The following is a 26,899-nucleotide window of genomic DNA, read 5'->3' as shown; positions in this document are numbered from 1 at the left end:
ATACGATCATATGTACATGAAAAACACATAAATGCACTTGGCGCAGTTATTATTCTTGTGTACAGGTACTTCGGTAGTTTTATTTTTCAAGCAAGCATTTTCACAATAAAAAATATGTTTTTCATTTATTATATTCATTGTTGTTTCATGACAGGAGATGAAATGGTGTGAAATTGGAATCACAAACTTCAGAGTCAGGGTGGAACAAGAGTGTAAATAATCTGACTTTATAGGCCTACCTCTTACACCTCTGAATAGAACCCAACTTTTGCGGATATCATAATTATGTTAAAAAGTTTATAAACATTTTTGGAAAGTTGGTGATATTTTGTGAACGTGACTTGGTTTTCCTATCGTTTTGATCATTTTAAGTTTGCATTGAATAACTTTGACTTTTTTACATTACTTTAGCATTGTATTTTAAGCAATAAAACATATTTCATAGCCTTGGAGTTGAAATGACTAATCTTACATGTCCTCAATTATGTCAACTCTTTTGCTGTCCCCCTTGTCCTAGTAGTGTTGCATCAAAACTTGCTTTTATACCACCTGACCCTACATACGGCATCATGCCAGATGACAGTGGCAACAGATATTTGCTCCACATGTCAGACAGAGCGGAGTGGCAGTACTCTGATGTGGAAAGGCAAAATTTAGAAGTGAGTTACAACTTTATTAGGTTAACTTATTTCTATTAGATACTTTACTGTTCAATGTTCATAGTGCCTTGGAGTCAAATGATGAGGAACATTATTATTTCTGTTTGATAACAATACTTAATAGCAGTGGCTATTTGACAGGCTTCAGTCTTTTCATCAAAAACACTATTTGACTGACATGACGTTGCGTATTTTTCTTTCACCTTCTCTTTTAAAGCAAAAGACGAGAGAAGAGCAAATGAAAAAAGTGCTTGTATAAGGTTTAAACTCAAAAGTTTTTTTAACTGAATCAATGGCACGTCCGTTATTTGTCTGGCTGATATTCCCAAGGATGTGAGTTTGATACTACATAGAAGCGCTTTCCTTTAAACTAAATTGCCTGCTAAAGAACACTGCTTAAAAGTGAACTTTGTTTTAAAAAAGTATTGTAACTCAGGCCTCGAAATATCCGGCGGTCATGACCTCCGGAATGACCTTGAATGTCTGCCGAAGCCGACTCATTGGCCGGTCTTAAATGACCGCCTCAAAATTCTTGACAAAAATAGAGCTAATGCAGCAAAAATATATTTTAAATTTGAATTGTTACAATTGTTTGTTTAACGCGAACAAATACGGAGCTAAACAATAGTAGTACTGCTAAAACAATAATAGTAATTGCTAGATCACATTAGAGTGGCGTGGTTAACGAGCTGATGGCAAAAGCAGCCATTTTTACATCATTTCAACGTCTTGCAATGTTGCCTTGAAATAAAGTTGTCTGAACTTTTTGACCAGATATATATGTATTCTAATTTTAACAATGAGGATTATTGCGTTACATTGATCGTCTATTAAAAAGAAACGTCACAGAGAAGCAAGTCTCAGCTGGGTTCCGCACGTGCTTAGGCAAATGTGGCGACCTTATTCATGCTGATACGGATGATACTTCTGGAACATTTTGCATATTATTGAGATTTTACTAACACTGCCATCGTCTTCCTCACATGTTGAGAAGTGTTTTTCTTTGCTGAAAAGAATATTGGGTGATTGGCGTACATCCTTGAGGGCTAACACTATTGAGTCACTAATGCGCATTTGTCTGGACGGTCCTGAGCTGGAGATTTACAACCCTGCGCCGGCTGTAATCGCTTGGCACAATGCTATAACATGAAAATCACGGAATAAGTGATCGTAGTTGCTTTTGTAATAAGGAAATTAGTATTGTTGTTTTCAATTGTGTTTATTGCGTCATTACACCATTGTCATTAACGCACTGATTTATTTACAAGCAATCTGCTTCAGTATACTTCTGCTCTTCAGGGTCAGTTAATTAAGCCATCAACCATTGCAGAGTTGTTCTGTTGCAGAAAATCTTCTTCTACAAACACGACTACACAATACTGTAGTGTGATTTTGTGCAAAATCTACATGCAAAAAATATGTCCGGTTGAGATATTAAATGTCCGCTGAAAGGCCCAGTCCGATGCTTGACCGCCGGAAAAAAGTGAGAACCATATCAACACTGCTCATACTTGCAACCGTGTATGTCATCATACTCAGTAAAAATGATTTATCTTCTTGATTACTCATGTTCTTTAACACATTTCTTGGCCATGACTTCATTGTGGAGTTTAGTTTCTCTTTGTACTCCTTAAATCTCTATTGCTGTAAATCGTCCATCCTGTACTTGGTTTCTCTTTTTAGGATAGCCTTCATTTCATTAAACAGCTTAATCACTTCCTCTGCCATTTTATGAGATTGCAAGTGAGGTATTCTTGCATATTCGTAAAAGGGCAGGACTGCTTTAACAGCTTCGTTAGCAGCATTTCTCAAGGTATATATTTGTTGTAGTGAAATGATGAGCAAGACAGCACAGCAGGACCTGACGACAAGTAGGGAGTCGTGAACCAGTAATGACTTTATCTTCTTCACCAGGAATTGTGTCAAGCAAATAATACCTTGAATCTTTAAACTTTGACATAGCATGTAATATAAATTAGCACTTACTACCATAAAAATTGCCTCAACAGTAAACACAATGTTAGTGTTCAGTTTCTATGCTTCAAACAAAGCAAAACATGGGGTAACTTATTCACTTAGTACTATTCATTAAGTACTTTATTCACAAGGCCGCTTGCGTAAACGTTTATGCATTAAGCTTCTACGTTTAATTTTTGATAAGAGATTATTTCTTGATCAAAAAACGTTTTAGATATTCTACATTTTTTTGAGATTTGTTGCTTCCACTAATGTTAATCAAATCAACAAAAAAATTCAGCATTGAACAGTTTTTGCAAAGACATATTAAAATGTGTTTCAACATAAAATCATGCCCTTTATATTGTGGTGATACAAATGTGCATGTGTTTTTTTAGGTATTTTTGACAACAACATCACGGGGGAATCGGATAGCATGTATGCATGTGAAGTGCAGTGGTGAGATACCCAGCAGCAGATATACCTTGCTGTTTTCCCATGGAAATGCTGTTGACCTTGGACAGATGAGCTCCTTTTATGTAGGTCTGTCAGCTCGACTTGGTGTCAACATATTTTCTTACGATTACTCAGGATATGGAGTTAGCACGGGGAAACCAACTGAAAAGAATGTTTATGCTGACATTGAAGCTGCTTTTCAAACATTGCGACAAAAGTAGGTGTTAAAAAGTGTTTGTGTTTTATTGTGTTTATAGCAGTGGTTCCCAACCTTTTTGTTGTCACGGACCCCTGTAGACAAGTTACTAATTCTGCAGACCCCTACCTACATTTTGCCTGAAACTCAATTAACACACTATTGACTATTGTAATAATTATGCCACTCAGCTACTGTACTGTGTCATATTGCATTGTCACTGTGACTCCTGTGGCAAATATCAGGTTACTTAAACAGTTATTCAAATAAGAAAATGAATGAATTGTTCAAGAAATGTCAGCAGTATTTGAATATTAAGGTGACCCAAAGTGCCATGCCAAAACTTATCAGGTAAACTTTGGTTGCACCGCATGCTTTCTATTACGTAATAGACGAGCCAATCTTGATTTCACTATAATCGACATGCGTTGTGGCAGATGTAGTTTAAGGTCAATGTACAGTACACACTGTAGGCAACAGCAGTGCCGGTCTTAGGGTATTTTGGGCCCTGTGCGGAATATGCTTTGCCGGCCCTAATGACAGTGATCCAATTCAGTAGCATTGCTAGGTATTTTGAAAGGGAAGGGGTGGTTTGACAGACAGAGGGCGAAGCCGGACAATTTTGAAAAATTACATTGAATTTGCGGCATTCTAAGAGCATGTTCAACAAAAATTTGGGTATGAATATTACTGTAAAATGGTGCTGTCCGGTGGCATAGCAAAATGATAAGATCATGCTTTCTTTGGCATTTTTCGGAAATAAAGCTATATCTCTATGTTGAGTCTGAATGCAACCTATTTCGTACCCTGAAATCGGAGTAACAAAATCAAACTTTGTCCCCTGAAAATATCGAGAGAAATTTTGAAATGTTTGCAGCAACTCCGATCAGCGACTTCGGCTTTGTCGTTTTTTTTCTCGATCTTTTCAGGGTACGAAATGTTCAGGGGACGAAATAGGTTGCACCCGTTGAGTCTCTATGTTGTTGTTGCTAATTCCTTTGTTAAATTCACTTGCTGAATTTTTCCATTGAAAATTACTGCATTTTCTGAGTAAATTGCGGGCCCCCTAATTTGCGGGCCCTGTGTGATCGCATGGTTTGCACACCCCAAAACGCACGGTTGGCACTGGCAGCAGCATAGATTTATTTTAATGCATCCCGGTACAGTTTATTCTCGCGGGCTTGAGCTTGACACATTTGCTTTTAAAGAGAGAACTGAAAGTAAAAAGATCGCTTTTCGTGTTTTTTTTCAAAATTCATCAAGGTAATCACAGACCCCCAAATGCTTTCTCACGGACCCCCAAGGGCTTTGCGGACCCCAGGTTGGGAACCACTGGTTTATAGATTCATAACGTAAAATTTTCTATCCTTACAAAACATTCACAGTAAGACAGGAATTAAACTACCATAAAGTTGTTTTAAAGTGAAAGAGGCAAGAAGGTTAAAGAAGGAACGGTTGGTACTGTTGAAAAGCTGAATGATGAAGTTGAATCGATGAATGCCTTTTGCTATCTAAGAGATTGGTTATATGTCAGTGGTGGTTGTGAAGCGGCAGTGACTGCAAGAGTAAGATTTGGTTGGGTGAGATCTGCATTTGCAATGCTGTATGAAAGCGAGACATGATGCTTACGGGAAAACAAGTTGGTGATTTTAAGAAGGACTGAGAAACCGATGGTGTTCAAAGGCAATGTGTGGTGTAGACAAGAAGAATACCACAGCAACTAAGGCCATGTACTTGCTTGGGTTGCTTGAAAATGTTAATAATAAGTTGGCGAAGGTGAATGGAATGAGGTAGTATGGACATGTTTTGAGTAGGGATGAAGACGATGTTTTGAGAAGAGTGCTGGACTTGCAAGTGGGTGGTCGAAGGAAGACCTGAGAGAACTTTTTTAAAGGTTTTTTACTGAAGTAAGCTAATTCGAGGGTGGCAAGAATTCTGAAAGCGATTTCTTAAAGTTGCTAAATTTCGGCATGAGTAATCCACTATCTACTATTTATGGACCCACAATCCCACATGTCCGTCAGTCGTGATTGTCATGCAACAGTTTGCTCGTCGTTTAGTTTGACTGTAATTGCGTAGTGTTGACCGAACAATGGCTGTGGACTGTGGAGTCATGTGAAAAAAATATGACTTTTCTAGGTTTATAACTGGCTGGCTCCAGCTTGAGTGTTGCCAGACATTTGAGGGTTCCAAGATCTTTTAAAAGTTTGCTAATTTCAATTTTTTTAAATTTTTTTTCACTGCTAAGTTGTGATCGAAATTGAAATAGCGACTTTCACAAAATCTGACAAGAAAAAACACTTTTGATTTCAAGTACAGGTTTTGAGCGCAATACAAAGAACAAGAAACAATATTTTGAAAAAGTATTACAAACGAAAAGGTATGACGAAGTCCAAGTAACAAACTTTTTATTCACTTGTTGATTCATTCATATCAGTTTGTATCCTCTGGGGATCCTTCTCTTGTATCCAATCCTATAGATGTTTGCTGGTACACCCATTTACTTTGAACAAACTGATTGTTTGAATCTTTATCCTCGGACTGGGAAAGCTTGCAGAGCTTAATCCTGGCAGTTTTGTGTACTTGTAGAGCAGGGGTTTCCAACCTTTTTTGCTGCTCGTACCCCTTTGTCAATTGTCAGGTCAGAGCATTCTTCAAGCCCCCAAAAACTCTGATTGAATTTTTCAGGTATATATTGCTAAATTAAATTGCTTTTATAGCTCAATTAAACATTAAACCGGTATTCCACACAAAAATGCAACAATCACAAAAAGAAATTAAGTGTCAGTTATTTTGTTTGTCACTTCTCAGTGAGATATTTGTTGCTGCTTCATTGATAAAACTCGCTCAAACGATGGTTCAATTTTACTCAAGGAACACGTAAATCCTCCTCCAGTTACAGACGATTTCTGTACTTATTCTTGATGGTCGAAAAGCCACTTTCACAGTGATACGTCGTTGAGAAGGGAATTAACACTGTCATGGCTTCCAATATAGCAAGACTTGGAAAGGCTTTCATAGCAACACACAAAAAATCTTATAACTTTGATCTGTCAAATAACTTAGCAGTTTCAACTTTTGGCAGCTTTTCATTTCAAAGATGTTCTTCAAATTATCATCATCCGACATTTTTGTTAAATCAAAAAGAAATGGATTTATAATCCAATGCTGTAAATAATTCAATTCACCAGCAGAAAAGTAACCATCCAAAGAATCAACCAGCATCTTCAAATGGCAAATTGATAGAAATTGGTCTAAACTTGTAAAAAATATTTTTCTAAACATTTTATCTAAAAATAAAATTAGGCTATCATATTTGAGATTTTTTTCTATTCTAGACTTCATGTCTATACTCGTTTCGTAAATTGTTCGGTCACTACCTCCTGAGGCACAGCCGATTTCTGTGCCCCAACCCAAACCCTGTCTTTTACACTGTAGTTCCAGAGGTGGATAGTACAGTAGACCGTTTGTAGCAGATTTACAGCAAGACTACATTAATCTACATTTTACATTAAGGTGTTGCAACCGTGCCATATTTTAAACTGATTGTCCTGCTTTAGTATCATGCACGTTATACTGTCTGTGTTTTGTCACTTCTACTTATTTCTAGACCTCTGCTATGTTTAACATAGTCTATATTGTTTTTCGTTGCGATGCTCAGAAATAAAAACAAACTGAACTGAATGCCTGCCTATATCTGTGCATTTTCTTCCTAACTTTGTGCTTTGTTGTTTATTATTATTGCTGGCAGCAGCAGCAAATAAAAAACGCATTGTTATGAAACAATGAGGCTTCTTACTAAAGAACAACAATTATTTGTAGATGTAGATAATTGTTTTTTTTCAAAGCAAAGACCGTAATGGCATAATATCATTTACAATTCCAAAATAAAACTGTAGCCTATTGTGAAATCTGTTTGAAAAGCTGCTCTGTGGCTCAAGGATCTTTGTACCCCTTGATGTTCAATCTCGTTCCCCCAAAGGGTACAAGTACTCAAGCGCACAGAGAGTCGAACCAGTGCCACTTGATCCTGAAGCTTCTTCGTTCCAGAAGTCACGCACTAACCAACCCAGCTATCGGGGTGGGCTTTATCGTAAAACTGTTAAAGTTGACAATAAGAGATTACATTGCATGTATGACAATTGTAAATGATGAAACACTTTGCAGATATTTTTGAAAACCATTGTGGTCCACTGGTTCACTTGAAACACTTTCCACTTTTACCCTTCGTCATTGGTCTGCTGAATTATTCCATCCATGTTCCATATTGAAGTTGATGCTTTGTTTTTTTTTGTCGTCTAGAGGTTAATTACAATGAATAATAATTTAAAATGATGGAATTTTATCAACTAAACTCTTGTGCTTTTCAGGTACGCAGTTAGTCCTGACAACATAATACTTTATGGCCAAAGCATAGGAACAGTTCCAACAATCGATCTTGCAAAGAAATACGAATGTGGAGCCGTCATTCTTCATTCTCCCCTTCTCTCTGGCTTGCGAGTGGCTTTTCCTGACACAAAGAGATCATGGTTTTGTGATGTTTTTCGAAGGTTTGAAACATTAGCATTAGAAGGTCATAAACATTAGGCCAGTAGCAGGCTAATTTTTTGGTACCGATAGTGACACTACCTTTTTTGTTAGAGTTGCAGCTCCAGTAGCGATGTTACTTTTACCCAATGTAGCAGAGATGTGCTACATTTGCTTCAATTGTACTTCCGTTACTTTGCAAAAAAAGAAATAATTGAGTCGTTTTTAGAGGTGGTTGATGGAAACACTGGAGAATAAAATAAAAGCTTTCCCAAGTCAGTTTAAAACAAACGCAGCAGGTAGGAGTAGCGTCAGTGCATATTACTTTGGGCCTAAGTAGTGGTAGCGTGTTGCTTTCTTCGAGTGGTAGCCCCATGTAATGCCACTCTTTCAGCGGGTCTGCTACTATTCGGTGAGTCCGATTCGGTGAGAGCCTTTTTCGGTGAGAGCCCTATTCAGTGAGTTTTTTTTTTAAATTATTGCGCGCCGTAGCCTAATTATCATTGCCGTTATAGGGTTAGGGGATAGAGGTTAGGGGATATGGGTTGGGGGTTTTTGGGGTTGGGGTTTTTGTGTTTTTTTTTTGAATTTTTTTTTGAAAATTATCGGGTACCGTAGCCTAATTAAAACCCCAAACCCCCTAACCCAAAAACCCCTAACCCAAACCCCCAAAAAACCCCAAACCCCCAAAAACCCCAAAACCGCAAACCCCAACCCCCAAAAAGCAAAAGCAAAAGATTGTTTTAGTGTGCCGAAATAACAATGTATCCTTTGCGGGTTTGTTCTCACCAATGCACTTAATGACACCTTCAGATCTAAAGAAATATTATTTCAAAACTTTATATTTATATTCAAACCATAAAGAAATTAGAGCTAAGCAATAAAATTCTTTTAAAGAAATCGAAACTATTTAAAAGTGCTCAAAAACAAGTGTATAAACATTCTCATAAATATAAAAGCTTCACGTGCATCCTATGAAGCAGCACTACGGATTGAAAAAGCTTAAAAACCACAACTTATGGGTGAAGTGTTAATGCAAAATTATTTGTGAATTGCTAGATTAGACTTGTTGTCAGTTTTTTTTTTTGTTTGGAGCAGTGGCGTGCAACATACGGCCCGCGGCCAGAGCACGGCCCGCGGTACCCGTTTACGTGGCCCGCACATTCTTCATCAAGTAGTCCATTATTTTTAAATACTTTTCACTGTTAGATCGGAGGATGTTGTTATTTGTTAACATATTTCCTCATTTCAAGCAAAACTACAACTCTTTTGATCTCAGTTGAGCAAAGCATCCCTGACTCACTTTCCTTGTTTGAAAAGTAGAAGCGTTCAAACTCAAGACTGTGAAATATGTTGGAATGGTTGAAAAGTTAACTTCAGCATTTGAAACTTGCTTTGAAGATTTTCGAAAACACAATGCCGACTTTCAACTTTTTGCTCATCCATTTGACCTGGTTGTGGAGAATATTCCATCTAGCTTTCAAATAGAAATACTAGAATTGCAAGCAAACGTCGATCTCAAACGAGCCTACAATGAAAATGATTTGCTTACTTTTTACATAAGCTACGTGTATGGAAATTACACAAATCTAGAAAATCACGCGAGAAAAATGATCTCTCTTTTCGGAAGCACATACTGATGTGAGCAGTTCTTTTCAAAAATGAAGCTGTTCAAGACAAAATGCAGGAATCAGCTTACAGGTGAGCACTTGTAATGTCAACTTCGAGTTGCCACTTCTTCCGTCAAAGCTGACATTGGCAAGATCTCTGGACAGAGAAGATATCAGACATCTCATTAATCACTCACTTAATGTCTAACTTGCTTGTGTGTACTTTTCCATTAAATAAATTGTTCATATAAATTCATGTGTTATTCGATAGACTGGCCCTCAGCATCATTATAATTGTACGTTGTGGCCCATTGCGATAAACAGTTGCACGTCCCTGGTTTGGAGTGTGTCTGTGTGACCGTTACGCTACTATACTGTCCTGAAAAGTTTGAGTAGCACTGACTGACGTCAGCTCTGATATAATTACACTGGCCAACAACAAAAAAATTTGGTGCCTGGAATGTTTTTGATTTAGACCTATTTTAGGTTAGGCTATATTTGGGTACTGATTCCAAAGATGTAATCATTTTTTTCCATCACCTCTAGTTTGGCTCTGGATTGTGGATAGTTTTCATGTATATTGTATATTTGAACAAGACCAGAATGCATTTAAATATTTTTAAGACATGTTATTTCCAGAATAATAATATAACTGTAGTATAGTTTATATTGATAAGTGCGGTAGTAAAAGACATTGTAAAAGCAAGAAATATAATAGAGAGGGGGGTAAGCTTTTTTTTTCTTTTCTGAAATCCAAGTTTGGCCCTGATTTTAGGATTCAACAGTATATATATTCTAAGACCCCTGATGAAAAAGTTTTGAAATTTTCGTCCGACCTACCGTATTTTCTCAATTGGTTTTGACCTACAAACCAAGTATGGAGAGCATTGGCTTCACGGCATGTGGTTAACCTGGACCGTGGTGGAAGAAAGACGAGTTAGCTTGACAATATATTCATAGGCCAGCCAGTTATGGATATTGACTAGTTTGATCTTGAAGTTATTTGTAGATGCACATTCCACTTATTTCATAATTACAATTAGGCGATTGCCATCACTAACTTTTCTAAAAATGCAAGTAGTAGCATTCATTATTAATTAATTAGTCATTAAACTATTTTGCAGGGTCTAAAACATAACTTATGATACAGTAATATGACTAAATAGTTGCGTTGTTTCAAACAAATGTTCCACATAAATATTTCCATGGAAAATCCTACGTTGTTGTGCAGAAAATTATTAATTATTATCCAAAAGTAGGCTATTTCTATCGTGGTAGAAAAGGTACATGTAGGCTAATCCTACTATAAACATGTTACCGTCAGAGGCATCCAAATTTTGTTATTAACACCAAAGTGGTTAAGGGCTTTTCTGTTGCAGTATCTTTGTTGTTCAATAAACCGTTTGTGTCGTTATTGTTTCGCTGGTGAAAGTTTTGTTAATGCAATAGTTTTACTGACATGGTTTTCATAGACGAAACAAGAAAATGTTTTCCATCGAAATTTATTTTTATGCGTTCTGTACTTATTAACACCTAGCTGGCAAATCCGTTTTGTTGCGCTGATTCAACGTTGTCAGACAATTTACCGACGACAAACGACACATTTTGCTGTCTGGAAGAGCAGTTTTAAGCTTCTGTAGACCAGCAAACACTAAACTAAACATGTGGTAAAAGTATTTGAATGCAGAAAAATGACCGAATTAAATTGAAAATGACAGAAATTTTTTAAGCGAATTCAGACAAATGACCGAAATACTTAGTGAAAAAAAAACAGGGTTAAAGTTGCATCAACCAATTAAGTCAACTTTTTAATTTCTCGGAGTATTTTGCACATCCACACATAATAACCTTGAAAATTGATCTTTCATATTAGCCCGTCAAGTTCTTGCAATTTCACAGAAGCTTTTTAAACCGAAGCTAACCATTTCCTCAATCAATTGTTACTTTCTAGCATTGACAAAATTCCAAAAGTGACTTCTCTGGTCCTGGTGATCCACGGTACAGAAGATGAAGTGATTGATTTCTCCCATGGGCTGGCTATGTACGAACACTGTCCCCGAGCGGTCGAACCGTTATGGGTCCAAGGTAAGAACGTTAGGATGGAAACTGCTGCTTTTTACTGTTTGCTTTTATTCAATGCACTCTTGAACAATGGTTTGCGATTAAGAATACTTTTGTTGCAACACACGTATATAAAACTGAGCGTCACTACTCTGGTAGCGCCATCTTAATAAAAACTTCATGTCGATCATTTTCAGCTTCCAAAGAGTTCTGAACAGGAATCAAAATATTGAATGAGTCGTAACTTTGATGAACAGCTACTTTAGGCTTATCACACGATAGGGTCAGTATCATGTAAGAAGGAATAGGTTCTAAATATGGCTGTCTTTAACTTTTAATGAATAAAACGCGACAAATCGACAAAATTGCTAACTTTATAAAAAAAAATTAGCCCGTCACCCAAAAATTTAGCCCATCATTTTTTGTTTTACTTTTAGAACAGAACAAAATTCAATACTGTGTTAAATCATTACAAACCCTCAAGCAAATTGAGCGAGGAAACGTGTTCTTGAATTAACTGCTCTCTTATGGAATTATTTTTCAATGTCACTTAACTTAAAAAACTATCAGATTTTCTTAAGTTGAGACTGGCTTCGTTTCGGTGATGCCGTAAGAAAACCTACTTATATTTTTCCATCTGGTAAAAAGTTTGTAATGTTGTGTGTAACATAAGTGAACATTTGGATTCTTAAAAAAAAAAATTTTATCAAAATTTTAGTGCTGACCTGCACCTCCCTAAAATGCTAGATTGTACTTCCCTAAAATGCTAGATTGTACCAGCGTGATGCAAGCCTGACATACATCGGTATGTCAACAAGACATTTATCGACTAGAGCTGGGGAACACCTCAATTTGAATTCTGTACAGAAAAGCGCCATTAAAGATCACATTTTCTCATGCACAGAATGTCAAAACAACGTTTCTATCAAGCAATTTGAGATCATGTCCAGAGGCAGGTCTGAGTATCAAACTAAGATCTTGGAAGCCTTGTACATAAAACGTCACAATTCACTTTTGAACAGACAATTGTATGCTTGCGGGCTGCGGCTCGTCTTTCTTGCTCTCTGTATTTTAAAATTAGTTTTTTCGCACCTTGCCTTTCTACCATATCATGTGATCTGTTTAACGCTTTTTGATGCAGTTACCTTTGATTCTCGTGGAGCCTATCGTTGAGTTTGAGCTAGTCAGAAGTACTGTGCAGTTTTGTCTTTTCCTGTTTATAGATTTAGTTAACCATTGTATTTTATTCAGATGTAGTTAAGTTATGTATATTATTCCTGAAGAGGACATCTTGTGATGTCGAAAACGTTCGATATTTAATTGTTGCGTAGTTTTGTGTTTTTTGTAAATAAATAATCTTCAATATGTTAAACTTGATAACGTTGCTCGGCTTCGTATGCTTATGGTTCAACAAGTTTTATATTGTACATTGAAGCGTGGACGCCGCTATAATAGCATCTGGACTAGAAGCCAAACGCTAGGCCCTATCTTGGACGGCAAACAGATTTGCGATATTGACGGTTTTAATGCCAAATTTGACGTTTTTTCAATAAATTCTCAGGTTAACATATGGCACGGTCACGACACTTCAGGCTGTGGTAGTAATCATGCTGCTGACAAAATCAGCCCAAAATGCAATATTATGAAAAGCATCACAAGCTTAGGGAGAAGTTGATTTTTCAAATCTGATGTTTTGTATATAGGCAACAGCAAATTGATAAAACAGAGTTTTTTAAACTATTTACTATTCTGAAAAAAAAACACCAAAAATATATCAAAGTGCCAAAGTCAAAACAGCCTCCCAAACACATTGCAAAACGCTCAAATTTCTCAAATTTGGCATTAAAACCGCCAAACTGGCAATCCTGTTTGCCGTCCAAGATGAGGCCGAGTGTTAGGCTTCCAGTCCAGGTGTTATTATAGCGGCGTCCACAACTGAGGGTGCACATTGTCATACCACACATTGCCTAAAAAGGGAATAAAGTATTGTTGTCGTGTGAGCGTCTGGGGCCGAGGGTCTATCCTTTTACCACCCCAGATTTACGATGTTCCCGGACTACACTGGAAGGCTACTAGAGAGCAGCCAGTCTTTAGTTTCATCATCCATGACACGCAGACCTTCCACTCCGTTAGGTGGCTTGAAGATGGAGCAGTCATTGATGATGTGGTCTGCGGTCTGTTCCTCGGCACCACATTCACAGGAGGAGGAAGAGGCCATTCCCCATTCGTGCATGGTTGAGCGGAAAAGCCTGACGCCTGTACGGAGACGGTTGAGGCGCACCCATGCCTGTCTTGGTAGTGTTAGACCGATGGGGCATGTGTCGGCGTCGGGGATGAACGAATAGAGTCTGGTGGCAGTTGACTTCCATTCAGAACTCCTTTTATGGTCCGCCCAAGCAGCCGCAGAGATGTCGTGTACATCAGCTTCGTTGATAAGAAGTTGAGCGACTGGCACGAATAGGTGTCTTGATTTTAGTCGACAGGGGTGCTCGTTTGGGAGAGCAGAGATCTTGTGGTGGAGAAGGTGGTTAGGCTCCAGTGCCCGTCGACCGAGAGACATAGTGGCTTCTTCGCGACGAAGCTCAGCGGGTTGGATGCCAGCGAGAATGGGGAGATTGTCCAATGGTGTGGGATGCAGGCATCCGGTCACTGTGCGCAGGGCGCTGTTTATGGCAGTGTCGATGTTATGGCAGTGAGCACTGCGGCACCAAACAGGTGCACAGTACTCTGCTGAAGAGTAGACAAGGGCTAAGGCTGCTCTACGCAAAGTGTCAGCCCTCGCCCCCCAGCTAGAGCCTGCCAGGCGCTTGAGTAGTGCAGCGCGGGATGTGAGTTTTTTGCGCAGTGACACCAAATGGTGGCGATATGTGAGCGATCTGTCCAGTATCACCACAAGATATCTTGGTTCGGGGTAGAAGGACAGAGATTTTCCGTTGTTCTGGACGTGTAGCTCACGATCAGCTTCCCGATTCTGGAGGTGGAAAGCTGCTGCCGCAGTTTTGGTTTCGCTGAGTTTCAGTCGCCAGTTCTGGAGATAGGCTGAGAGAGTTTTCATGTCCTGGCTCAAGATGTCTTCTAGATTTTCCCACGACTTTGTGGAGTGGAGAATTGCCAGGTCGTCCGCATAAGCATATTTTGCGGAGACCGTAATTGGCAGGTCGTGGGTGTAGATGTTGAAAAGAAGTGGAGCCAGGACTGATCCCTGTGGGACGCCGTTTTTCAGGCGTCTCAGTCTGCTTTGCCGTGAGCTACCGGTGGTGAGGGTGAAGCTTCGATTCCTGACAAGTTCCATAATCATATGAACCATATGTCGGTCAGGAAGCAGGCGAAGCAGCTTGCAAGTAAGGCCGCGATGCCATACGGTGTCATAGGCAGCTGTAAGATCTAGAAAGACAGCGCCAGCCTTCTTTTTTGCCTCAAAGCAGTCTTCGATGTCTTGGGTTAAGAGTGTGATGTACGGTGGATTTTCCGCGCCGAAACCCAGCTTGCTCTTTTGGAAGGAGCGGGTCGATGATTGGGTTGACGCGTGCGTAGATCAGTCTTTCGAGGATCTTAAAAGGAACACAGAGGAGGGGTATCGGACGATAACTCCTTGCGTCCTCTGGTGGCTTGTGAAGCTTAGGGATCGCAACTACTAAAGCTCTTCTCCAGGTTTTTGGGATTGTGAGGTGGTGCAGGCAGGAAGAGAGGAATCTACGTAACCAGGACTTTAGGGCATGGCCAGCATGGAGCACAAGCTCAGGGCAGATCTTATCCGGCCCTGGAGACTTGTGTGGTTTCACTAGGCGGAGAGTGGTGGAGAATTCCTCTGGGGTGAAGTCTCCAGAGATTGCTTCCTCTTGTGGTGTTTCCACTCGCCAAAGGGCAGATACTTCCTTGGCAACAAGGCGGGATGCTTTGCGGTCCTTCGTCTTGTAGACCCCGTTCTGCACTAGCTGGGAAGCGATGGCATTAGCAGAAACGGGGCACTGCCGAGGGGAGTTTGCTGAGCGCCCAGTGAGGTTGTTGATGATGCTCCATGCTTTGCGGCTTGAGTGTGAGAAGTCGATGGTTTGGACAGCTTCGTTCCAGCCGCTCAAGTAGTCTGGTGGCGGCGGTATAGTGTTGTATAGTGGCGGATAACGTGTTTTGTTTTTGTTTTATTGCATCTTGAGACAATTTCGTTTGGTGTTCCGCAAGATTATTTTAATGCACAAAGTGTTCTGAGGGCTCAAAAAGGTTTGAAAAACACTGCTCTGGAGACAACATCGTTTCCTTGCACGACGCCTATCTTATCATCAACTGTCACCGCTTTTTTGCTTACAGGTGCTGGCCATAATGATATCGAGTTGTACAGTCAATATGTAGAACGACTCCAGCAGTTCATCCATGTGGAGCTGTCTAATTAAACCGGGATGACCGTTTTTCTTTCTTCCCTCTTGTTGCTGATGTCATCACTTGTGAAAGGTTTCTGTTATTTGACCTCATTCGTCGATATCGTCACAACCTTTATTGATTCTTGATTGTGTTTTATATTTTCAATTTTTTGGTTTAATCTGCAATCGAAAGGCTTGGTGAGTCTTATCCTGTGCTCTGCAGGAAACTCGAGTTGTTTTGTTGACTTTGGTCAAATTTTCTTTTGGTTGCGGGTTGTTTAACCAGCCTGGTTTTTAGCACCGTGAAGAAACGAACAAACATTCTCCCTTACACTTAAAGTTCGTTAAGAAAATGGAGCCACCCTGTTCCTTCAAAAACTAAGACAAATCACTGCAACAAGTTATTTTTTAGTCCATTGTGCAATCATTTTAATTAACGTTGACCTAACGACCTTGCTATCACCGGTTATCTGGAAGCTTCTTGCTGACACTATTTGCCTGCAAAGTCAGTATTATGGATGCTTTTTTGTAGCTATTTTTAAACAAATCAACCTTTTTATTTATGTTTTTGTTCAGATAATGTTGCACCTCTTACAGTCAAACTTTTATAAATTAGATTAATCGATTAATCAGGATGTCATGTTTTGTAGAATGAGTATTTTGTGTAAATGTGTCATTGTTAAAGTTTATTTACAATCAAAATTAGCGGAAAGTTTGTACATTTTTCAGGAATCCTAATTATTTTTATGAAACAATTAAATTTGTTCAGCATTTTTTCTGTGTTAAGTCTTAAGTGCGCAACTGCGCATGTGTTGTGCGTTTGTTGCGTTACGTAAGTACAGTATTGTGCTATAGACCAAGTGACGCTCGTGTACTAAATCAACCCGGACAAATCTACTAATATACTTGTCACTTGTTTCCATTCTCCAAGCGGTTGATTACTACGATTTCATATTATCACCATTTTCAATTTTTAAAAAGTCTGGGGTTTGGTAGGGTTTTGGATAAAAACTTAAAATCACATCGATAAAGTTGACAAGTCTACGATGAAGCCATAAAGATGTAGGCCACGGCCCTTGACGTTTACCCCAATTTTCGTGTATTTTGAAAACCACTTATCGTACCCAATGCTGCCACAGCAAATTCAGAAAAAGCACAAGATTTGGATACAAAAGCACAAGATTGCAAAATTGAACCTTTGCGACCCATCTTGCGCCAGTTTGAAGAATAACATGACTCTGAAATCAACAGTTTAGAGAAGATACATGCTTACTAATCACTGTTTTCTTTTTAAACACGATTATCTATTCATTTGAGTAATAAGTAGACGAAGAAGTAATAGTAGGCTAAATACAATTATTAATTCTATCAATTAAAAAGATTTACACTTTATTAAACAAGGCTACATATCGATCAGTTTTGTCTTCAACCATTGACGATCAAAAGGCTGTTTACAGTACAGGGACTTGGTGAATGATTGTCATTATTTGATGCTGATGTATTCTTTTCGCTGCTTTTGTTATCTAGCAACACAGCCTCTGAGTCTGACGACGAGCACATACCGTACTCTCTTCAGATCAAGTTTTTAGCTAATCATAGACTTTATAACTCAATGTTTAAAATTGGTCAATATGTCTAAGTATCGGTACCAGAAACGTAGATAGTCCAAAACCTTATAGTCAAAATTAGTCATTAATTATCTACCAAACTCTCACTGGTAACAACGATTAATTTAATTTTGTTCAAAAAACACAAGATTTAGCCAAAAATCGATCGGAAAGCACAAGATCAAAAGTAAAAACACAAGATCTTGTGCTAAAACACAAGCTGTGGCACAATTGATCGTACAGTGACAAAATTGGTGTCAAAATGCGTAGGCTAGAAGAGATGGTTTCCTATGATCGCTTCTGATTGTCGAAAGGTGTGTCGGCAGTAGAAAAAGGGTATTAAAAAAATAGTTTTTGCCTAGTATGCAGTTATAATTTTTTACCAAATCGTGTTTTTCAGCAACTTTGTTAGGCGGATGACGTGCATTTTTGTTGTTCAGATTGATTTACAATAAACAGTAAAACATACAGAAAATCAGGTACGGTAGGCTAACAAATTTTAATAATTGCTGAAATACAAGTCACTTACAGGAGTGTCAATGTTGCATAAAATTCACGCGAATGAATATCAGAGTGATTCAGCTGTGTAGGATTTTCACTAATTTTGTCTTTTACAGCGCCTTTTAATTTTCAAATTCTTATTTTAGTGGCTCGATTGTTGGTATCAGTCGATTTCCAAAATGTAGGGTTAGCTCTGTGAAATTGCAACGCCAGGAACCTCTTTGGTTCTTTTTGCAAAAAACTGCTTCAAACGCGAAAGTTTGATCTCACAAAAGGAGCAAACATCAACAAAGGGAAGGAATGACAAGTTTTGGCAGCATCACGCGACTTCAGCGTCCACACTTAAGTAACATTCCTCTAAGAAAGTCATTACGTGGTAAGCTCAAGATAATATTTCATAACAACGTCAAAAATCTCAGGATTAATCTGAATAACAAATAAATGCATGTGATCCCGCCTTACAAAGTTGGTCAAAAAACGATTGGTTAAAAATTATAACTGCAAGTTAGTCAAAAACTATCTTTTTTTAAATAATTTTTTTTTCTACTGCCGACGCATCTTTCGACAATCAGAAGCGGTCATAGGAAACCATCTCTTCAGCGAATTTTGTCACTCTACGATATGTAGTTTTCAAAATACATAAAAATTGCGGTGTTTGGAACTTCAATGCGCGTGTCCTACATGTTTATGACGTCATAATTAGCTAAAATTTTGAGCATCGAGTTCTTATCCAAAACCAAATCAGACCTCAGGATTTTTGAAAATCTAAAATGCTGAAAACATGTAACATTTTATTCATTACCCATGCTTTCAAACTTGTCGTTTTTCATATATTTTATTAACGTGTACATGGCGAAACAATAATTGTAGTCTACCAGCTTCAGTGAGCGCAAAATGGTCATCTAGTTTAATTTCGTATTCAAAGCAACCATGGGCATAGAGACTGTTCCAAGCGTACAGCGGCAAAGGACTGCTGTGCTGACATTAATGTTGAAGCGCTTATTTTTCTCTGGAGAAGTTTATCCTTTCTCATTTCTCAGCTTACTGTCTATTCAAGTTGTTTCTTTTTTGTTTCTGTCGCCGGTGCAATTATTAATAAACTTACGATTTTTGTATCCCAAATAAAATGTAAAATCCATTTGGCTCCTCTTGAACACGGCGAGAAACACGTAGGGGAGAACCTCCATCATTGGGACGATTCTACAATGGGACACTTGGTCTCCCACGCTTGGTTGATCAAGCGAGCACAACGTATATGACGAATTTCAATTCGCCATGTAGTCTTTCGCTTGTACCAACAGTGGGATCCTTCAATTTGCATGCATGGCTGGTTTGTTAAAGAAAGTGTGTTTTGTGATACCCAAAGTAAAAAAAGATAGGTCACTTGTCTTGAACATATTTTTGTACATACTTGGCGAAGCAGGTTGAAAAAGCATGGTAGCATAGTCTATATGTCTGGCAGTTCTTAGGACAAAACGTTGTTGTCAGTGAAGTAGTCTTTAAGAAATTAGCTGATTTTTTTTGCATTTGCGGATGGCATCTTACAATGGGACAGCAGGTCTTGCCCATCAATGGGACACTGTAAATCAACTCGACTTATTCGTAAAAATGGAAACACAGATCCTTTAACTATGAAAACTGCTGTTGAAAAAGCAATACAAACCGGAAAAAATAAACCTGTAGCAAGAGAATTTGACATACCAAGCCAAACATTGAAAAGCTGGGTTGACACATTCAAAAGAGCCCAAGCAAATAATGATCTTAAAAGCAATCTAAGTTTTCAAACTCATTATGGTGTCAAAAAGATTTTGAATGATGAAGTTGAGAAAAATTTAGAAAACTTTAATAATGTACTACAGTAAATATAATCAATAACAAAGTGAATATCAAGTTTATAATATGCATTTACACAGATAATAAATTGTGTCCCATTGTTAGAAATTGCCTGTCCCAATGGTGGAGCCAGATTTAACAATGGGACGTTTTGAGTAACCTTAAAAAACTGCGCGTTATTTCTAAACCACTGGAGATAATGAAATCAAACCAAGTGTTACTTGAAAAAAAATGCATTGGCATTAGTGTTGTAAAAAAAAAGCACTGCATTTCGTTAAAAAATTAGCAAAACGCAAAATTTGTCCCATTGATGGAGGTTCTCCCCTAACAAGGAGACGGTATTCGAAAATATAACAGGCGGCCGTCCAACCAGCATCTATTTCCTAACAAGCTAACGACTGCGCACTTGTTTAGTGAACTGATGACTTAACTATATTAAATCCATGCATCGGAGCAGCACTATTTTATTCCAGGAAAGTAGCTATAAAATGGAGGAAGAACTGCCTTCCTTCTCAGCATATGCTCTTTATCGTCAATCTATATCGTCGTATCCGCTACTTTGAAAGTAGCACGCTACCGCTACAACGTGCCAAAAAAGCGACTCTATTCATCTCTAGAGGTAGGCGATGGCGATCTGTGAGTGTAGCAAGGAAAGGCAAACCGCAGACCACACCATCTGCAACTGCGCCAAATGATGTGCGTGAACTGGATGACGAATCAATTCAGTAGCTGCTCGACACCTGCCCAAACATTTAGAACGAGTCGCCGCCACTGCCCAAGGGCCTAAAAGGCAACTGCCTCTCGACCCCTGGAGTGGCGAAGAAGGTTCACATGAAGAAGAAAAAGAAGAATATTCAAATTAATTGATATTAATTCAGCTGAGAATTGTACAGCAACAAAGCATGTGCCAAAACAACACTTGATAGTAAAAGATACTTAAGTACAAAATCGTTTTCATTGATGACAAATTCCTTTCAGGATAAAGGCAATGCAGGATAAAGATATGAAAAACAAACAAAACGAACCTACGTCATAGCCTCCCAGACACACCGCTATTATATTAGCTTTCGGCGAACACGCGGCCGGGATCCCCGCAGCACCCCCATTCATTAGCGTACGGAGGGGGGGGGCATTGGGCCATGACCCCCCCCTTAAAAATGTTTTAGTAGTTAACGACGTAGATTAAAGCATTTAATATGTTTTTATACCAAAGACACAACAATACCACAGGGTTGAGCATTACAACATTACAACAGTATCTATTTACATATTTACAAAATAGTTTAACATTCAAACGTTTTCGGCCCTAAGCCCTCATCAGGAATCTGAACGTTTGAATGTTAAACTATTTTGTAAATATGTAAAAAAATATATACTGTTGTAATGCTCAACCCTGTGGTATTGTTGTGTCTTGCCTGTCTTGGGTATAAAAAAGCAAACTCTCTCCCGAAACTATATTAATATGTTTTGGATTGCACTGTCAAAGCAATTAACACTGTTGTTCTATAGACTAAACCAATACGAAATACATAGCCCAATCCACCTACCCCACCCCAGGTAGCCTATGCCAATGTAGCATAGTGTTCTGTAAGCCTATTAGGCTATAGTGAGAAAGAAATGGATAAAGTCTAAACTAAAACCATACTGGGATATCATGAAAACGTCTGGGATATCAATGGCTAGTGGCGTAGCCAGGGGGGTTTGGGGTTTACAACTCTCCCTTTGGCACGCGTGTGACGTGTTCTGTAAGCCTATTATAGTGAGAAAGAAATGGATAAAGTCTAAACTAAAACCGTACTGGGATATCATGAAAACGTCTGGGATATCAATGGCCAGTGGCGTAGCCAGGGGGGTTTGGGGGTTACAACTCTCCCTTTGGCACGCGTGTGACGTCACGATATTGAGAATGATGCTTTCAGTCTCTTTATGCTTGGGAATGATGCTTTCAGTCTAAAAAAAACTTGCCTAATTTTAAACAAAACTGCATTAAAAGAGCGAGTTTTGCCAATACCAAACATTCAAACATCTCAGCCAGGAATTAGCAACAAGAAAACATAGAGACTTAGCTTTATTTCCGAAAAATGCCGAAGAAAATATGATCCTATCCTTTTGCTATGCCACCTGACAGCACCATTTTACAGGAATATTTATACCCACATTTTTGTTGAAAATGCTCTCAGAATGCACCAAATTCAAAGTAATTTTTCAAAATTTTCTGGAGGAGGCCCCCCAGACCCCCCGCCGCTGGGTGTTGTCTTAGGCGAAAATGCCGTTGGGCTTCGCCCGCCGGTCGTCAACCCCCTTTCAAAATTCTTGGCTACGCTACTGTCAATGCCCCCCCCTCCCCTTGAGAAAATCCTGCATACGCCACTGCTCCCATTTCTACAACTCATCAGCCGCCACTGGTAGCGATCCAACTTATTCTAAATAGGCTAATAATGGGTCGCTACAATATCGCATCAATGACTGCCGCAGAGAGACCAAATTCTATCTTATATTACGCTAATTATACATCGACTTTTATAAATTAAATTAACAGAAGGCTTAGCTATTTAATAGACCTTTCCCGCAGCTCTGTGCAATAAAGCGTGACGTTGAAAACAATCACGCTGGCTGCTTCATAGGCAAGCACCAAATTGTTTGTGAATAGTTCAGTTCAGTTCAGTTGTTTTTATTTCTGACTATCATATCAAAACAATACACTTTAGCATAGCAAAGGTCGAGAAAAGGGTAGAAGCGACAAAAGGCGAACGTTAAAACGTGCTTGAGACCGAAGTAAGTTATTGAGTTGAAAGAAATTTGGCACGGTCGCAACACCTTCAGAAAAATTTAAGATAGGCCTATAAAGCGAAAATAAAAAAATAAAATGTTACAAAACAAAAACAACATATTATATTTAGGCTATAGCTTTATTAGCCCACATAGCTTTAGCTGATATATTTAAGATTTATATGGACAGTTGCTATGAAGATCGGCCATGGTGCGTTATCAAGAGTGCTGATGGTCGTAAGGGGAACACGTCTTGATGCGTTTAGCTCATAGCAAATAAGAGCAAGGCAGGCAAAGAAAACCCCACAAAGAAATTCTACCACGGCAAAGCCATTTCAAGCGCAACGCACCAGGCCTTGCACGACTCACAAAATAGATAGGCTATAACTTGACGACATGAAAACAATGACAAAAACAAATAAACAAACTAGCAAAAACAACATCATCATCTTGCGGAAATTCAATTAAACCCAGGGAAGTTATGTCTTGAACATATCAAGCGTGTTTTGATAAAAGTTGTGTTGATAAAGCGATAATTTTAGACCCTACTGGATAACTTGTTGAGTAGTTAGTAGAATCTTCGTAAAAACATGGAATCAACGTTAAAAAACAAGGTTCTGACTGTTAAATTTTATTCAAGTTACTTTTTTATGAAAAACAAGCCAAGTGATACAATGATAAGCCACTTATTTAATGGGCTCTAGTAACTGCGCATAAGCTATGGCGCTTGAAGGAACTGCTGGTAGTGTGTTAATGTCTAAGCAAAACGCTGTTGGTCTTCAATTCTGATAGACTTAAAATTTCTTTCTGCTTTAGCTACTATGTCTTTATAATAATAAATGAGATTTACTGTCTTATTTGCTACAATAAGTAGGCTAAGTGGGTTTCAGTTTGTAGCCTTTTTGCTTCTTTACTTGTGAAAGCAATGCAGCTTATCACTTATGGTCTACTTGCACTGAATATGAATCAACTGAAGTAGGCTAATAAGCTGGACTGCTATTCAATCAAGGCCGTAGCCTAACTTCGTCAGTTGGGGCTCCGATACAATTATGAGGCTTTCATTTGTTTCTGTGCTTAGGCTATTATAGAACGTAGAAATGACATATGTAGAACCTCGCACGAGCTGCAGACCACGAAACACCCGTGTCTGTCAATTCTTGTTACAATCAGCTGCTGACAAACATTCATTTTTACTATGAGCTTATACCTTGTTTTGGCCGCCTTTTGGCTCAATTGCCCAACGGGTCAACCTGTTGATGAAGACGTAGGGGCACACACTTCGCATTTGCCCAAACTCATCCAATAAAAACTGGATTTCCGCACAAGTTTGGTGATTACTTTAGATATGAAATCGAAGTTACGTTTTATTCTTTTTTTCCGACCACAGAAGGATTTCAATTGTTTGTTTGTTTAGCCTACCCAGTTTCATATAAGCCACCCAGTAAAGTTGACATGAAGTCCAGTAATAGGCTAGCCTAATCACGTTTTTTTGCTCCCATTGCAACAATATATAGGCTAGAGTAGCCTACGTAGCCTTCACTGCGATCACAAATGCAACACAATAGCCTAAAAGGCAACGAGGAGAGATATAGCCTAGTTGTCGAGTCAGCTGCTATCCTTATTTTAGCATGCCATTAAGTGTCATTGCCGAGACACAGCCGCAAACTCTGGAGCGGAGTCGAACCGACGTCCTTTGCAAACGTTTTCATCACTCAACCATGCAGTAATTGTTTGTACTTAATTAGAGTTCTATAGTGTTAAAAAGTTTTAGACAACAGTTAGTAGGCTAATAATTTAATTAAGTTGTATTAGTCTAACCAAAAAGTATGGTATTGGGGATTCCACTTGCGCTGTAGTCCAATTTAAAATAAATGCGTGTGTGTTGCAAACTTGTGATGCGATTATTCCTATTTCGACAGAAAGTAATAATTGCCAAAAATACATAGGCCTATGCTGTCTCATTCTGTGTCAATATATTAGTTCCATAAGAATAAAAGAAGCCGAACCAAATACAAACATTAAGTGGCTAGAAACCTGGAAAAAACATAAGTGTAGATTCTAAATGAGATGATAACACGTTTAGGCTACCTACTTTAGTAGTTTACTCAAATATTTTTGAAATAAAATTTATCAATGCGAGGTCCTTTCGTTTAGTGGTCCCGTGCAGTAGGCTATAGCGCTATGCCGGCGGTAGTTAGGCCCATGGGCTAAGGCCCTATAGTAAATTCAAATTATTTCTAAAAATAAATAACTTAATAAATTGTAATACTCAAAAACGTACTTTTAGTACAAAATGTACGACTAAAATGAGCGATGGTTCGATCAAAACGTTCAAAAACCTTGCTTCCCTAGTCAGGCCCGGATTTAGGGGGGGCAGAGGGGGCAGGTGCCCCGGGCCCTCTGACTTTTGAAGGGCCCCCCTACGTGGAAAAAATGTGATTTTGTGTTATTTTTTCTTCCTTTTAGCCTTTGAAGTTTCTGCAAAATGCTGTGCAGTGCTGGATTGATGTTACTGTAGACGCAGAGATGGTTTTTTCGCGCCGTAGGCTTAAAAAAATTTTTTGCAGGGGGGACCCCCCGATCTAAAAGGGCCCCGGGCCCCCCATCAGCTAAATCCGGCCTTGTCCCTAGTAGGATTTCAGTTCTTAAAAGTGGTTTGTTTTCAACGTCACGCTTCATTGGTTGGCTGCGGGAAAGGTCTATTAATTAGCAAAAGGCGTAGGCTATGTTACTTGTTTTACCAGTGGTGCTCCCGAAAGTTTTGTTTTAACTTTTTTAAGAGCAAACGTAGTTTTCATCTGAAGCCTCTTCAAACAAATCTTTCTAACTAAAACTTCGTATTTTTCTTGCTGAGTCAAACAGTTTAGCTTCATAAAGTTTCCTGACGTTTCTGTAAAGTTACAAACTGTGAGGAATCGCAAATCCGCTATTTTTTTAGCACATTGGAAGTACAGAATGACGTTAGTCAAGCATCGAAATGATCGATTTACACGACAACCGACATTTTTTCTTTCGAGACTGCAAATGTCATGTATGAACGCATAGGCGTTCAAAACTGAAGTTTAATTCGCCTTTACTTTTCGCTAATTTTTTTAAATTTAATTTGAGAACCGAAACATTTCAATTTATATGAAATGATAATCTCCAATTGACTAAAGGTGAAGAATGTAAATGTTCTTTTTAGGAGGGTATCTGTCACTGCGGTGGAATGGCGCAGCGGATAAAGGGTTGGCTTTCCGATTATGCAAACCTGGTTCGACTCCCGGCTTATGCTGGTTGTTGACAAACACCGCTCACCTCTACCCAGGTTGTAATAAATTGGGTGGGCGTAGTTGCCGAAGGAAAGGCGGCCGAGAGAAAGGAACTGGCCACCCCAATCTCGTTAGCGCCGAAGGCTTAGTAGGTTATAATGAGAACCTTATCTTCTCATCCCCCGATGCTTTGTTCAAGTATGGGACTCACCTTTACTCTCAAAATTTTAATGTCAAAAATATAGCCAAAAATGCAAAATTTCATCAACTAAACGCAATAAAATTATTGCTGGGTGAAGAAATTCCAGATCATGTAGCGCCGAAATCCCGGAAAAATACTCGCAACTCCTAAATAAGATTCTCACATTTCTGCGGGGAACCTCGAAACTGGCAACTGCGATACAAATCCGCGTGCGTGCTGTTGTGTAACCTATTTGTTGCGCTGCTCGTCAGTAATAATAATATCATGCCCAAACAATAAATCAATAATAATAATTGTTGGTTTCATAATCTCATGCTCAGTTTTGATTTAATCATAATTGTTTATGCCTGCTTTCTGACCCTTTACGAAGCCCTTGTTTACATGGCAAGTTTCGGTCGACTGCGTTGCCCTTCCCAAAATAGGCTTCATGCACATTCCCGGATGTTGTCACCGCGATGACGTTGATTTTTGATGGCGAGGCAGAAGATTCGAAAGCAGTTTTATTTAGGGTTTGAATATTTATTATCGTGGAAGTCATACAGTATGTAAGTACACTCTTAAACTAACTTAATGTTTATTTTTCTATTCTTTGAAAGGGATCAGTAACTAATTGATATCGGATTTGTATCATACTGAAAGATCAATGTAGATGTAATTGCCTACTGGATTCGTGAAAACTAAATGGCTGCTGGTGCTACTGCTCAGTAAATCTTTTATCCCTTTCCTCTGCTATACCCCTATGCTGGCCTAGTCCATTACTAGCGCTCAGTTTATAAATTCGTGACTTTGGATGGTGCTTAACTAGCCCTCTTATTCCACGCCCTGCAAGCTCCCTGGTCTCAGTGGGGCTAAGCCCTGTTTTCTAGGTTTTGCTGTGTGTTGGGTCCCCTTTATTGTATTCTCTCTGTTTAATGTA

The 26,899-nt window shown here is 38.8% G+C and overlaps 1 protein-coding gene across 1 annotated transcript; it reads left to right on the top strand.

The window, feature by feature from the left end:
* The first annotated feature begins 458 nt into the window (after positions 1-458).
* LOC145783003 (alpha/beta hydrolase domain-containing protein 17B-like) lies at positions 459-19,066 on the top strand. Its single transcript, XM_082594757.1, has 5 exons — positions 459-659; positions 3,014-3,288; positions 7,638-7,817; positions 11,356-11,489; positions 15,771-19,066. Exons 1-5 carry the CDS (start codon positions 459-461, stop codon positions 15,851-15,853), a joined length of 873 nt encoding a protein of 290 aa, XP_082450883.1. The 3' UTR covers positions 15,854-19,066.
* Positions 19,067-26,899: the final 7,833 nt, after the last annotated feature.

Source organism: Aplidium turbinatum, chromosome 14 (genome assembly GCF_918807975.1).
Source record: "Aplidium turbinatum chromosome 14, kaAplTurb1.1, whole genome shotgun sequence".
Taxonomy (NCBI): Eukaryota; Metazoa; Chordata; class Ascidiacea; order Aplousobranchia; family Polyclinidae; genus Aplidium; species Aplidium turbinatum.
The sequence above is the reverse complement of the archived record's forward strand: the minus strand, read 5'-3'. Positions and strand labels throughout refer to the sequence as shown.

Coding starts and splice junctions, on each gene's coding strand:
- LOC145783003 (XM_082594757.1), top strand. CDS start 459: ATGACTAATCTTACATGTCCTCAATTATGTCAACTCTTTTGCTGTCCC. Junction 3,289..7,637: donor TTTCAAACATTGCGACAAAA/GTAGGTGTTAAA, acceptor TGTGCTTTTCAG/GTACGCAGTTAGTCCTGACA. Junction 7,818..11,355: donor TTTTGTGATGTTTTTCGAAG/GTTTGAAACATT, acceptor GTTACTTTCTAG/CATTGACAAAATTCCAAAAG.